Here is a 15,530-nt window from a genome sequence, read left to right as displayed (position 1 = left end):
TCAACTTGAACATAATGTAACACTTATAAGCAGGAACTTCTTCAAAGTAAAAACTAATACAAGATTTATGTTGAAATAATCTTGAAAATAAAAGGTTAGGGGATCACCCAACACAATATGAAGACAGACCATAGAGACATTACTGCAGAATATGCTATCAACACAGACAGAATAAAGAAGAATGCTGGAAACAGGGTTAAGTGGTTTGTGGCCTTCACACTGAAAGCGCCCACCAAAGAAACAGATAAGCAAGACTGAAACCTGTTATGGAGATGTACTAAGCATTTGCAAAACACACTTTCAATATAAAAGACAAATATTTGGAATCCATCTCAGCAAAAACTAGCCATCCAACTAGACAATGACTGAGACTAGAAGAAACACATCTTACTCAGGAGGACACAGATAGCAAATGAACACCTCAAACAGACTCGGCATCACCACAGAAAAGAAAACTAAAACCACCACACACTTATCAGCAAAAATGAAACAGCGTAGTGACCAGGAAGAAAACAGGCAACCCCGCCTTAAGTAACACACACCTTACCTTAGCAAAGATGGGGGAACACATAGTAGCACAGCCACCCTGGGGAACTGCTAGAATTCTAAAGACAGGCACTGTCCGTCAGCATCCTAGATGATAGGCACATACCCTAAGCAAACTATGCTCGCAGGAAAGCCTATATGAAGTGCTCTACAGCTGGTCCTAGATACTTGGTTGGCTCTTCTTTTTCCCAACCTTTTACCCCTACCCTGTTTATCCTCCTATCACTAGATAGGAAAGAAAGAAGTAGAGAGAAGAGAGAAAAAGAAAGCAGAGAATGATACAGATAAGCAAGACTGAAACCTGTTAAAGAGAAAGAGAGAGATCCTTAAATCTAATTTCTTTCCCTTTGTTTCTTCTTTGAGAAAAACTACTAACAAATCACAACCAACCCCCTTGAATGACCATCAATCACAAACTCCACCCATCAGGGCTCTAGCATTTATATAGCCTTTGAAAAATTCTCAGAATTGCAAATGTCATATAATCAAGGAAACTATCTGCATCTAGCAAAATGATGTTCTACTAGAGCACAAGAAAAGTCATAGCCAGCTGAGGCAAAGCAGCCCCAAACCTGGTATTAAAACAAAAACATGCTTAATATATTGCTCTGTCTAAAGAAACAAAAACTCCAGAATTCTCACTACGATGTTCATAATAACCCAGCAACCCAGATGCCCTTTTACAGGTCAATGGCTTCACACCCAGGGCTCACTTAGAGAACAGACCCACTCACAGTAGGAAGCAAAGGCCTGGGACTTCCCAACATACTGGACATACTCAGTAAGAATCCCAGTTCCAATGACTATCACTTTATTGATGTAACAGCATTACAAAATTGGAAAGTAGACTGATAGTTGGTAGCAGTTAAGAGAGAAGCAGCCATGGTTTAAAAGCATCGGTCAGGGATGTCTGTGATAAGGACTACTGTGTGCCTAGACTGTAGGCAATTCAGATGTGTGTGAGAGGGAGCCACACAGAACTAATGTGCACAGGACACATACAACTGAGAGTCCTGACCAGGGCTGCTGAGTTGTCTTAGTATATATAACATGTGATGTTAACCAGCAGAGAGTCAGGGAAAACAGACTCAGACTTTCCTGGGTTCTTGTTACTCCTTGGGGGGGAATCTCAATAACGTCAAAATAAAAGGCAAAAGGAAAATAAAAAGAATCAAGAATGAAACATCAAATGAAGTGCGTGCGTGTGCGTGTGCCCCTGCCCACACATGTATGCACACATGCCTTCACTCTCTCTCTATTCATTCCAAGTTTCCCACAAAATCACAGCCATTGCCTGTCCTTAGAGGAACAGGCCTCTTCACAAAGTCAGCAGTCTAGCCTGCTGAATACTGTCTAGAATGAAAAACCTGGAGTCATTAGCAGCAATGAACTAATTTTTCCACCAAGCAATGCCAGGACTCTACTATCCAGCCCGAGTGCTGACCACCAGAAAGACACTGAACTCCAATGAGGATCCAAAACAATGACCCTATTACCTTAGAAGCACTGTGGCCAGCAGACAAGCGACCCAGGAACAGGATATGAGACAACCATCAAATGAAAGGTAAGGCCACAGAACTGGGAACTTCTGGGCGCTTCACTGCTCAACCTCCTGGACTCTGGCCAGGTGAATGGACATCTCACACATCAGACAGCAAAACTCAAGAGTTTGCCTACAGAAGCAGCTCCTGGTGGGAGCTCCTTTCACTAGGAAAACTCTTACACCTTCAAATGAGCTCACACAGAGGCATCCCTCACTTTCCTGGGTTTAAATCCTACAGTCTACTATGTAAAGAGTGCGAACTCAAAGGGAACACACAGAATTTCTTGCTAGTTTAATAAGGTTTAATTTCAAGTTTAAAAAAAATGATTTATAAAGGTTTTGTTTGTTTGTTTCACTTTGTCCCAGGTCACATAAACAAAGCCATAGGGCTTTGATTTTATTGTTACTTCCCACAAATACATCTTAGGTTACAGAAAACAATAAAGAAAACATAAAAACATATTAGTACAGATTTATTATAAAATTTTATATCAGACTTACAGTTACTGTCTATCAGTTAACTATGAAGGCAAGACTGCTAAGACCTCCCAAGAAATCACTGGGTTTCTACTAACACTGCAGACAACATGGAGTCCCTGTGGGGACACAGACAGTTTTAAAGGCCTCTGGGAAGGTGCTTGCATCCTGGCTGCTTCTCAGTACAGATGCAGGCAAAGAGCCAACAGCAGCCATGGAAGACCACAGGCATCCTGAGCCAGCAAAACCTCAAAAGTCACCTGACCAGAATGCCAGAGGCGCGGCCCCTTGGCCGGGAGCCTATGATGCAGCACAGGACGGCTGGGCTTGCTAAGCCCTCCACAGGAGGTCTTCAAACAGGTGACTCTAATATGCTGGCTGCCATGCCAAATACATGGCTGAGGCAGCAGTGGACGTACAGGAACTCGGTACACAGAGCCTGAGTGCACAGCAGCTGCAGTGCAGCCAGAGGCCAGCAGGAGTAACAGGACGGAAACTCCATCACTTAAACAATCAAACAAGACAGGAGCCACTGTGAGAGAGGAGATGAAGTCAGCTGAAGCCCGTGATAGCAGCGAATCACTTCACTTAACAACACAGAAGACAGGGCAAAGTCTTAACTTGAGAAACAAGAAAGCTGGGCAGATTTGTATTAAGTAAAAACTAGGGGTTGGGGATTTAGCTCAGTGGTAGAGCGCTTGCCTAGCAAGCACAAGGCCCTGGGTTCGGTCCCCAGCTCCGGAAAAAAAAAAAAAAAGAAAAAGAAAAAAAAAACTATACAAAATCGTGAAATTTTTCCAAAAACAAAAAATGCTAGAATGGGTTCTTTTGAAAATACTACCAAATAATTAAAGTAGAAAGACAACAATCTCTTAAATTAAAACTATGGAATAAAAGAGGAGATAAATACCTCTACCCTCTCTGTGTTGCTAGCTCAAACGCAGACAAAAGACTAATAGACTGAATCCAACAGAAGAGAGGAGACAATACACCAGGGGAAGTTAGAACAAGAATGAAAGGTTGGTTCAAAGTCTAAAAAGCAACTACACCGTATAGCACGTTTCCAGAGCAAAAGTCAAAGGCTTCTTCATTACCTCAGAGTCAAACACCTGTTTGTAATTTTAAAACATGAATACAATGAAAGTGGCTTATAGGAAAGAACTTTTCAGCCTCTAAACAGCAAGTTCCCGCCCACATGCAGGTCAAGACAATGTTCCCTTTCCCCTCCAGAACCTCAGGAGTCTCCTCTCCATCCTACTCTGAGGCCTGGCTCCTATCCACACAGAATGGCTGTGGCATTGCCATCTCAACCACAGCCTCTTCATATTTCGGACATGTGTTGGCACAAACACCACCTGCCTACCACCCTGACCTTCCCCTCAGTCTCAAAGCAGTTGTAATAGTGTATCACTCCATGACCACCTGAAACAAAGATGTGGAGTCCCTGTACTCAAACCATGGGCACTCCCAACTCCTCACACCTCACAGCCAGCAGCAAGTTTCAGCCTGCACCTCTCTCAGAGACTTCCCTTCGGTTCCTGATACCCTGAATGTGTTAAACTGCTGGCCTGTCTATGAGGAGAAGACAGCCAGACTGCTAAGGCATCATGGCACCCCTCACAGAGCCTGGATTTATCATCTGAGGTCCTCTGGGGTCCAGCCTCCCACAGCACTCCTGGACCTGGCCTCACCTCTGTGGAGTCAGCCGCTGCAACAACCCTCCCCCTCAACACACACACACACACGCACGCACGCATGCACGCACGAACGCATGCACACATGCAGGCAACCCTAGGAAAACCTCTCACTGTCTCTTCCCCTCGTAATTCATGAGACTCGGTCTCGTTACTGGCGCAGATACAGAATGCCACAGGTAGGTGGAGCAGGAGACTCTGACCAACACGTCTGTTGGCACCCAAAGCTACTAAACTCCTTCTATCCAAACCCATCCCAAAAACTGGATCTCGGGGAACCTGGGTAACTGAGTTAAAAGCATAAGGAGCACGGGCAGCTGTAAGGCTGAAGCACACCCAGGGATATCCACTCGTGTCGTGAGGAAAGCAGAGTTAACTAAACTACAGCTTAGTGACAGCTCCTCCTAGAGCATGAAGGCGCCAGTGCCCTACCCTGTCATCTCTGGACCCATCCTGCCGTGTCCTGGAGGTTAGAAACATAGGATAAATTTCTTCTCCTCTGCAGAGCTCGGGCTATCCTGAATTTGGTCCGGTTATTGAACAGAAACCTGTTCCCTTATGCTTATTCAACCCTGACCTTCTCAAGAATCCCACAGTTAATGCCCTACAAGTGTTACCATGGAGACTGTTTTACTTGGTTCTTTCATCTGCTCTCCTTTGCTGCCACGGGGTATGGGTTTTCCAAATCGACAAAGGCCCACATACAGGACACTGGCAACAGTTACGGCCCCACCTCCAGGAAAGGAATGCACTGGGGACAAGGAAACTTACAGAGGCTGCTCTTCTGCAGTTCACATTTCGGTCAAATACAGCAGCAATGACCAGGGCACTGTAAAAACAAGGAAAACGATTAATTAAAATGAAATACGCAAGGGCTGGGAAAATAGCTCAGTCAGTAAACTGCTCGCCGTGCAAGCATGAAATCCCTCATAAAAATGTTGGGGAGGTGGTGCACGCTTGTAATCCCAGGAGGTTCCCTGGGACTGCTGCCCAACCAGTCTAGCCTAAGGATGAACACCAGGCCAACAGGAGACCCTGGTCTCATCAGAGGAAGATTCCTGACGATGAGGTGGATTTCTGACCTGCACAGGCACAGACCGTGTGTCGTTACAGCGTTCACTCACTTGCTCACTTGCTGGACACCTGAATAAGCCTAACAGAAGGGAAGCTAAGTTCTAGAGCTATGAGAGATTCTAGTAACCTCTAAGATATCAAACATTATAGACAGCCCCAGCCCTAACAAATGTCCTTAAATGGTGTACACTGAGCCTCTAGTGCCTTGGAGAACAATGCCTTTGGCCTGCTGGGATCATGATAAACGGTTCTAGAGGATGAGAGCTGGTTGTATGTAGACGGTCACAACTGGGTGACCGACACCAACACTCCTAGGCCACAGCTACCTATACACTGAGCAGCAAGAGCTCCATGCACCCTGCAGGCAGCTTGACCCTTGGAAGCACCCAAACATATGGTTTCAACATTCCCCACAGGTCCTGGTATGAGGCATGATGGGGCATGCGTTGTCTACATCTAGGTTGAGAGAGATGGGACACAATGAGGATTAGATGAGGTCAGAGGATGGAGCCCAAGACTGATCCTCTGGGTTTCACAAAAGAAGACACGCCATGAATCTGCTCTCTGCCCCTTTCAAAGTGGTATTAGTGCTCAGGACCCTCCTGGCAAGAAGGCCAACACTACATGCAGCCTCTTGACCTAGGAGGACCCAGACCACAGGTCAAAATAAGCCTTTTCTTTAGAAAGCGGTGTCCTTCAAGTCTTTGATTGAGTAACAAGAAACCTGCTATCAGGCAAGCAGCCAGTTATAGCAGTCACCATGGAAACAGCACACGGAAGGAAGCTGCTAAGTCTCAATCCTTTCTACAGCCAGAAGCAATAATGTCAGACTAACCCAACTTTTCCTAGCTCTCCAGACACCCAACAGGCTTTAATTAAGTCTTCTTCTTATATATCAAACTCCATTATTGTCAGAATCTTGCTCCTTCCCATCTCGTGCCTCTTACCTCTCCTGCATCTATCACCAGTTACTGCTACGGGTCCTGCCCTCCAAGGGGAACACTTCGCAGGGAAGTATTTCCCCATCTGCTTGTTGGTTCCCACATCCCAGGGATGGTCTCAGGAAACAGCAATGTGCAAGGACCATGGACCAGCCAAGTCTGGTGTTCAACCTCATTTCAACTTTCCCAGCCATGCGGTGGGCACTGTGTACCAGGCACAGGAGAGAGAGCTGTGAGACCACAGACTACCCTCCTGACTCACATTCTGGGGCCACCACCTCCCTCCTGTGAGCCTGGGCAGGGTTAAGTAGCCTCCACAGATTAAGTTGAAGACTTGCACTCAATGGAATGGCACTTGGGAGAAGGATGCCTGCAATCCTAGACTCCAAATACCAACTAGGGATCACCAGAGGACAGAAATGACCAGAAGGTCTTTGGGGTCTAAAAAGATTTAAAAAAAAAAAAAAACTGCTCAAGAATAAGCACTGAGACCACCAAGTCTAACGACCTGAGTTTGACCCCTGGGTCCCATATGGTAACAGAGATAACCAACTCTTTGCAACTTTAACCTCTAGACAGAGATCTTCAAACAAAACACACACGCACGCGCACACACACACACACACACACACACACACACACACACACTTACTTACTTACTTTAATTTTAATGTTAAAAAAAACAGGACCCTGCTAGGCAGGTGTGTGCCACAGGAGAGAACTTGTGCAACAAGAGAGGGGACAAAGAACTGTCTTTAATTCCAATACGAAAATGGGAGTGGGGCAGGGGCACAACTTTTCTGGCTTGCGGTAATTATTACAGTTTGCCACACTGAGAAGCAGAGAAATCTGATTTATAACAACAGAGGGTTCATCCCACCTCATTGTGAACATTTTTAAATTGTTTCTACCTTTAGCACACCACAGCAGCCTTTGTGAACAGTCTTCAGATCATAGAGCTGACTGAGGCCTGCATACACGTTTCCTAGTAACTTGTAAGCCATATACCTACTGCTGTTAAAAATTAAGTTTTTGCTACACACACACACACACACACACACACACACACACACACACACACACGGTTCAGGGAACATCTTGGAAGACAGGGGCAGAAAGAATGTTACTCTGCCCGGGCAAACTGACCAAAGTCCAATTTCAACCAAGTGTTCATTCTAGAGGAGTCAGGCCATTCAGAAAATAAAGCTGCTTTCTCATAGCTGTCTACACATTCTACCCAGCCAGGCACTGGGCATGGGATGAGGAAAATTCCAAATGGTATGTGCAGCCTGTGGAGATAAAGCCATAGCTGTCTAAGAGGCTGATGTCAGCATAAGACTCATTCACTTCATTCCGCCGAGGGATGGGGCTCTGCCCAATTTTTCCTAAAGCACTTTCCACAGATTACTAGGCAGTGCTACAACTGCAGATAAGACCTGATAAGGTGGTAGGGTTAGGGTAGCCCCTATGGGGGAGCCCTTTCCCAACCCTACTTATCCTTCTCAGGTGTGTGGGTGGCTGAGAGAGTACCACATGTATGAATCGTAGGCATCTCTCCTGCGCTCAGCTTCAACACAAGAAGCCCCATGCAGACCATGTCCAGTTGGAGACAGATGCAGCAGGCCTTAGCCACCTATCTTGCCTATGGAGCCACCCCTCCCACAACCTCTCTGACAGGTCTGTATGCTCCCAAAAGCTCCAGCCTCTGTGATCCTTGTGATTCTCGGAGCCTAGGAACATGGTAATCATTCCTCCCTGAGATTGCAGTGAGATTGCTAGTGACAGCTCTCGGTCTCTGACATGGAACACACACAAGCTGCTCCATGCAGACCTCTCTAAGGTACGAGTGAGCAAAGTGAGCCACAGGCCACAAGGAGTGGGACAGGAGTCAGAGTCCACTGCGGGCTGTTAGCACAGAGAAAGCCTGTATGCAACAGGTATCAGCCAAGAGAAGCAACAGCCTCATGCACTTCCATAAAGTTAGCTTTCCCTTAAGCAAATGCCTTAGAAGTCACTGCTTCAGTAATAATTTTCTTTCTTTTCTTTCTCTTTTTTTTTTTTTTTAAGAAAGGGTATCAGGATAGCAGCTCGTTCTGTGGCCCAGGCTGCCTTGAACTCATAGTAATTCTCTTCCCTTAGCCTCTCAAGTGCTAAGATTACAGGCACAAATCAGGATTTGCTGTCTCATCAAACTTAGAGATTACACTGAGGCAACTGTAACAATACCTGGAAAACACTGCTTTTTAAGTAATAGTAAACTTCTACGTTAATTAAAAACAAATCTGCATGTACTTGTGATACAATAATGTTTATTTTTTTTTTTTGAAACAAGGTTTCTCTGTGTACCCTCTGTGTAGCACCCTCACCCTATAGACCAGGCCGACCTTAAATTTACAGAGATCTGCCTGCCTCTGCCTCCAGGGTGCTGGGATTAAAGGCATGTGCCACCACCTCCCAATTTTAACAGGTTTTAAGAGTTTTGATTTGGGTTAAATTCTTTTTTTAACTTTTTACTTTGTGTGTGTGTGTGTGTGTGTGTGTGTGTGTGTGTGTGTGTGTGTGTCTGCATGTATGTCTGTGTACCATATGTGTGCTAAGCCTGAGGATTCCTGAAGAGGGCTTCAGAGTCCCTGGGACTGGAGTTACAGACAGTTGTAGGCTGCCCTTTGAGGGCTGCACTGAACCCAATCCTCTAGAACAGCCAGTGGTGCACTTGACCACTAAACCATCTCTCTAGCTTTAGACTAAATTCCTTAAAACTCATTTCCTACTTTCAGAACAAGGCTGATATTTCAGAACAAGGGGTTTAATGATATTAGTCAAATAGAAACAGGAAAGTATCTTCCTAAGTCACTGCTTGTACGTGTACTAACCTTCACCTGGGTCTCACTCATCCATAGCAGACTTTTACCCTGTGTAAAAGTCACTACTCCTCTCACTTCAGAGAAAACCTAAAGAGCAATGCCTGGCACCACAGTGAAAGCCACCATGTGAGGTGAGGTGTTGGTGGGTGTGTCTGCCTGCTTAGTTTCTCTGGGGAAGCTGTGAGATAGCTCACCAGGATTTAACCACACAGAAGGGATCCTCTTTCTGGTATAAACCTAGGGAAAGTGAGTAGCATGCCTCAGCCTGCCCCCCTCCTTCCCCACAGTCTTACACCTTGGCTCAGCATACACGGTGAGAACAGCGTTCACCACAAACTAATTTTTTTTCATTTGTGTGATACTGTGTGGCACTTCAAAGCACACTTGCCTGTACACGGGACAACAGCACTTCCATTCTGAGGTAACTTTTTAAAGAGAAGACGAATAAGTCACTGCGAAACTCCATGGTTTCTTAGTTTTGTTTTTAGTTTCAAATCACATTAAAATATAAGCCCTGCATTTTTACTGAATTTCTCTAAGATAAGAATCACCATGTGCTTTGGGGTCACAGCCAAGCCAGCACAAAGTTGGACCTGGCAGACCAAGATTATCTCCAATTGCTGGCCTTCTCCTCAACAGTTGTCCTCTCAGAAAGCTGGGCCAGAGAGAAGAATAAGACATAGCTTTGAGCAACGCTTGCTGTTTCCTTATTTTTTTTTTTTTTTCAGGACAATCTTGCCCTGGAGGAAGAGATCCTACAGAGCCAATCCCAGGCCGTTCACAGGCAGCCCACGCTGCCCTGCCGGTTTGCACAGTGGAGGTGAGAGTCAGGAGCTGCCCCTGGCACAGGTGGGTCTGTGCCTGGGCGGAGTGAACGTCAACAGGAGCTCAGCTTACAAAAGAGTTTCAGGTGAGGAAATCACTGGAAGGTGACAGGCTGGGTGCTCTGGCAGCAGCACACAATTTGCTTTCTTTTCCTTCCTGTAGATCAGATTTTGACTTCTGCTTAGAAGGAATCACAGCCACCCCATCGTGTTTCCACATCACGTCTTACTACTCCTGCCTTGCACTGCGCTTGTCAGGGGGTCAGGTTTGTGCCACAAAACAGTATTCTGGCTCTCCCTCTCTGCTCAAAGACAGAGAAAGATGGCTTCAAAAGGCAATCAAAATCACTGCAAAAAGATAAAAATATGCCTTGAAAATCTTTTAAAACTCCGAAAGCAGAGTTGACACTGTGAGAGTAAGAACAACTCATCCAGTTTCTTCAACCAAAGGTTAGTGGCTTTCCACTGTATCAGGCACCAGGGTACAGCAAGACTCCTCACATCACCTCCCTGGTTCTTTCTATTTTATTCTGGGAACTATATTTGGATCTCAACTGCACTGTACAAGATACGCAGAGAAGTTTGTGAAAGTAAAGATACCAAGATTTTATCATGTACTAGAAATAATGGGCTTAAGAGCTGATAATTAAAAAGCATGGTCACTCATGACGAACCTCACAAGCAGGTCTGCAGGGCACACCCGACCGATACTCAGACGCACAGAGCTTCAGGCAGGAGGTAGTGCATGCCCCAAGCTCACTGGCGCACCTGACTCACCAGATGCCCTCCCCCGCTGATGCCTGGAGTCAGATGGGCCAGGAAGGGGCAGGCACAGGTTCCTCAGAACCTGTCTAACCAGCTAGAAATCTGCAGCAGCTCAGCTCCAAAGGGCACTGCTGCCCATCTGCTGGCTGCCAACTTAGAATCAGGCGGCTGTGAAGCACAGGCTGGCAGCCTTGCAAACAGACAGCTGCAGTTTTCCGTGTACAACATACAGACATGAGTTCCCCAGCAACCCCTCAGGCTTGTCCCACAAGCCAGCAAGTCCAAACCCTCCAAGCCCAAAGAAACAAGTGGACCCACAGGAGTTCTTACAGACTACAGGTAGAGAGGGCTGTATAACAACTTCTCCTTGGCCAGGAAATTCAGGGTCATTCCAGAGACTGAGCTGTATATAAAGTGAAGGGCTCATCTGTGCTCACCCACTAAGTCTCAACAGAAGCCAAATTCTCCACAGCACACCCAACACTTCAACCCAACATGAAGAGGACCTCTTACTTCCCCGTGGCACATGCCACACTCAGAGCAAGCTCAGTTCACATAAGTCCTGGGAAGACCATGCCAAGCCCAACCTGGGCCACCTTCTACAGTTCTCAGACAGAAACCTCATGACCAAGAGCTTGTGCAGGGCCAGCAAAGAGAGCCTTTTTGTGCCCCCCCCCCAGTATAAAAAGAGAGTAGAGTGTTGAGTAGGAAGTAGGCATGGAGACAGATGTGACCCTGACATGGCAGCAATGACCTGCCAGGAACCTGGGAAGAATGGGAAGGACCTTTGGCTCTGATGTGCAGTTGCCTTTTCTTCCCTGAGTAGTAAATGGTGACCCTGAAGCAAAAGGTACCATGTTCCTTCGGCAGCTATGGAAGCTCCTCAACATACTGTTCTAAGTGTGGGAAAAGCTGGAGCTAGAGAAGACAGACCAGAGTCCAAAGACCACCGTAACACCAAGACTCAGCAGCCAACTTCAGAGCCAAGCTTTTCGCAGACTGTTTCCTTTGCAAAATCCACCCAGAGATCAATCGTTGTTGTGACACGAGTTCTATAGCATGGAGTGAAGACACGCACTCTGGTGGGAACTGTGTAATCCTGCATTTTCCTTCAGGACCAGGTGCCCCACAGGGTCCTCCAATCATGAGGACCTCTCCTCCGTACCTCCTGCCTTCAAAACCTGCAGAAAGGCTTTGAGTCCCCACACTCAACAAAAACGAAGTTAGCCACATGCTCCCAGGCCAGCAGGCCAGCTCCTGTTCCCTTTACTCTATTATTCCCTCCCTCAGGCCATCTGCCTTCCTACATCCTGGATTAGAGGAGGGAGGACATGGCATAGCATCCTGGGGGGGTGCTGCTCTCTGAACAAAACTGTTAGACTGAATGGAATCTGTCCGGATTGTTTCTACTTTGAAACAGAAAGCAAATGCACATCAGAGCCAAGCGTCCTCCCATCCTTCACAATCTCCCAGGGCCACATCAGGGTCAAGTCAGGGCCATGCCAGCTCTACGCCTATCTCCTACTCAACACTGTATCCTCTTTTCATCTTCAGGGCTGCAGCTCCCCACCAGACAGAGCTGAGGAACTGAACAGGATGCCATCAATGTAAAGGAGCTTCACTGCTCTGGGACAGCTGTGAACAAGAGAAAAACATTTCTGCTACTTACACAATATACAGCGAGAAAGTTGACGATGAGGACAAGGAACAGTTGCAAGAACCTCCCTCAAAGCCACATAAACAGCAAACAGGTGCATCTGCATGGCAGTGGAGTGGGAAACGGAGGTCACAGCTAAGGACCAGGCCTGAGGCTCAGCAGAAGGCCCTGGAAAGCTGGGCTCTTGCCCCTTCTCACCCAGAGCCAAGTCTACAACCAACAGCACAGCTTACTGGCAACCATGCATGTGTCATGTCCCCGTGAGTTGTGCCCCGTCAGTTATGTTTATGCCCCATAGGATCAAACAGGTCCAGGGCGGCTCCTTTATGAGAGCAGGTGGTTCCAGTCAGATATCCAGGGGGAATATTCTGAAGCTGAGTCTTGAAATGAGGTGAGGGTGTGAGTAGCACCATAAGGATGTTCTAGGGGATCCTGGAAACTTAGCATCTGGCCCACACTTTCAGAACTCTGGGAAGTGCTGAAATATCTGCTTTTCCTGAGGCTTTGTCTGTCTCAACTTCCCAAGTTGTGTGGCCAGTACACTTCCACCTCACCTTCATTCAGCAACTTGCAGAACAAACAGCGCTGGAGAGCTCTGTGAGCAGGGAGGTGTTCAGAGGTGGTGTGGCAGGTGCCCAGTCACTGGACTCCAGTACCTCTGGCCAATGAGAGGCAGGGTCGCAGGTTAGGGCAGTAGCTCTGAGTCTGCAGGCTCTTAACAGGAGCTCAGTGACCTCAGAGACCTCACAGCTTAGGCATGGTACCAGAGCTCTTCTACCTGAATTTCTAGAGGTTTTTTCTTTTTCTTTTTCCTTTCCCTCGGAAGGATGCAGAACAAGTGTGTCCTCAGCACAGATGTCTTTTCAGCAAGTGGCACATAAAATTTGGGGGGCGGGGGTAGCAGTAACCTTTCTTAGAGTTCAAGCTTCATTCTGAGGAGCCAAAGGAGGACACCAAATAGCTAAATGCACATCATGGCATGAACAGGATAATGGGTCCTCTCTGTCTGAGTCTTTTCATACTCACTAGGGCAAGACCAGTGATCTGCTCTGTCCTCAGCACACTGTGGAGCTGCTAATGGCTCCAGAGTATTCTAGTGACTGAGCTTTACTCTGGTCCCATGCAAGTAGTTTCTTCTGACATTTGGAAAGGTCTGAAGTGAGATCTGGAACCCATTTGCTTCCCTGGACAGCTATGTTTGGAACTCTATCTCCCCACATAGCAGATCCTGTCCCATTTCACAAAATAAGGCAGTCTTTTCCTTTATTGTCCACCTCTTAGAGGGGAGGGGCGCAGCTACATTGGCAGTTGTACAGACTGGCTTACCTAAGGCCAACAGGTTCTGGGCAAATAGTATGTCTATCTGAGGTATGTCTGCCACGTGACACAATTACCCTTCAGCACAACCAAAAGGCTTTACCTTGAAATGGCAGTCACGAAAGGTGTCAACTCCTGAGGCTCGTAGGCACGTGCAAAAGCCCAGCACACATAGCAGGCAGCATCCCTGACGTTGGCCCCCACGCTGCAGGCACCCCGCTTCTCATCGTAGGTAAGGGCCTTCAGGATCACTGTGACAACTAGCAGGAGACAAAAACAATGAGCATCTGATGGTATACCATGAGGCAGGATCACAGACAGGAGTTAAAATCTACTCACAAAGACAAACAAACAAACCCTGAAAGGAAAACAAGTCCACCAGCTCACAGGTGAAAGGGCATTTCTTGAGTTTCCCAAGAATTACTTAAAGAAATAACAGTTCTTCAAAACAAGAACCACACAGCTAGGCTGCCAAACCTGTGGCCATACCAACAGAGTGCAAACCTTAGAGACCCACACCAGCATAGAAAAGGACTCTGTATTTATGGGGAGTCTTGGTGACACCCACAAATGAGACAGATGGATGTGAAGCCACAGGACACCATCCAAATCTTATTACTTCAACTTCAACAACCTCAGAGAGGGGAGGAGGCACCAGACCTGGACCAGAGAGGGGTCCTTGAAGTTCCAGGACTGAAGAGGCTGCAGACGCAGAAAGCCAGCCCTAGGTTACCCTATGTAACAGGATTGTCTGCTTGTTTGATCATATAAAGTGTCTATATTAGCCAACAGATAAAGTCACATGAATCCCTCTTCCGATTCTAGTGAAAGTATACAACCAGGCAATTGATACACATGCACGCACAGAGACAGACAGACAGACACACACACACACATACAGAGACACACACACACAGAGACAAACACTCACACACACACACACAGCAGTTGACACAAAGAGGTGATGTGTGCAAGAATACTGGAACATTAAATTATTACGGGATTTATAGCACTCCTGAGTGTTTACCTGAAGGGCTCTAAGTCATCACAGATACACTTGCTCATCAATGAGTTCTGTTCTGTTTAAGGCAGTGTCTCACCATGTGGCTCTTGTTGGTTGACCTCAAATTTGCTATGTAAATCAGGCTAAGCTACCCTTGAACTCTCTCCCTGCCTCAGCTTCCTAAGTGTAGGGATTAAAGGTGTGTGCCACCATGCCCAGCACATTCATAAATGTTTATTTGCAGTATTGTTCTAAATGGCTAAATTATATAACCAATTTAGATATCTGTCAAGAGAAGAATGGATAAAGAAATATAGCACATCTAAACAATTAAGTTTGATTCCACCACAAGTAAAAGCAAGTCAGGGGTTTCGTCAATAAAGTGTCTGTAATACAAACATGAAGACCTGAAGGCAGCTCTCTAGCACCCCTATAAAAGTCGAGCATGTTAGGGTGTGTAACCCCAGCTCTTGGTAAATGAGGAGACAAGAGGATCTCTCTGGAGCTCATTGGACAACCAGCATAGCCAAACCCATGAGCTTCAAGATCAGTGAAAGAACCTGTCAGAGAATAAGATGGACATCAACAGGAGATATCTAACATTGACTTCTGACTCCCACACGCATGTGCACACACATGCACACTCTCACACAAACACACACAAAACAAACACAAATGAAATCATGCTATTTATAGGAAAATGGATCCAACTGGAGATTATTACACATTAAGCAAAATAGCTTGCCAGATAAATATCACGTTTTTCTCTCATTTGTACATCCTAGATTTCATGCAAAAACCATGTATATACGTGACATGAAAAAC

At 46.3% G+C, this 15,530-nt stretch overlaps 1 protein-coding gene across 5 annotated transcripts in view; it reads right to left on the bottom strand.

The window, feature by feature from the left end:
• Tbcd (tubulin folding cofactor D) overlaps window positions 1–15,530 on the bottom strand; it is a 159,163-nt gene that overhangs the window by 58,475 nt on the left and 85,158 nt on the right. For all 5 annotated transcript variants that reach the window (XR_015630115.1, XM_087569203.1, NM_001271364.2 and 2 more), the window contains 2 exon segments: window positions 13,806–13,962; window positions 5,032–5,089 (listed from right to left, as the gene is read on the bottom strand). Coding sequence is in view for 3 of the 5 variants with exons in the window: in XM_087569203.1 (XP_087425329.1) it covers window positions 5,032–5,089; window positions 13,806–13,962 (215 nt within the window). In the remaining 2 variants the exon portion in view is untranslated.

Source organism: Rattus norvegicus, chromosome 10, assembly GCF_021556685.1.
Source record: "Rattus norvegicus strain SHRSP/BbbUtx chromosome 10, alternate assembly SHRSP_T2T, whole genome shotgun sequence".
Taxonomy (NCBI): domain Eukaryota; kingdom Metazoa; phylum Chordata; class Mammalia; order Rodentia; family Muridae; genus Rattus; species Rattus norvegicus.
This window is presented reverse-complemented; position numbering and strand designations above follow the sequence as displayed.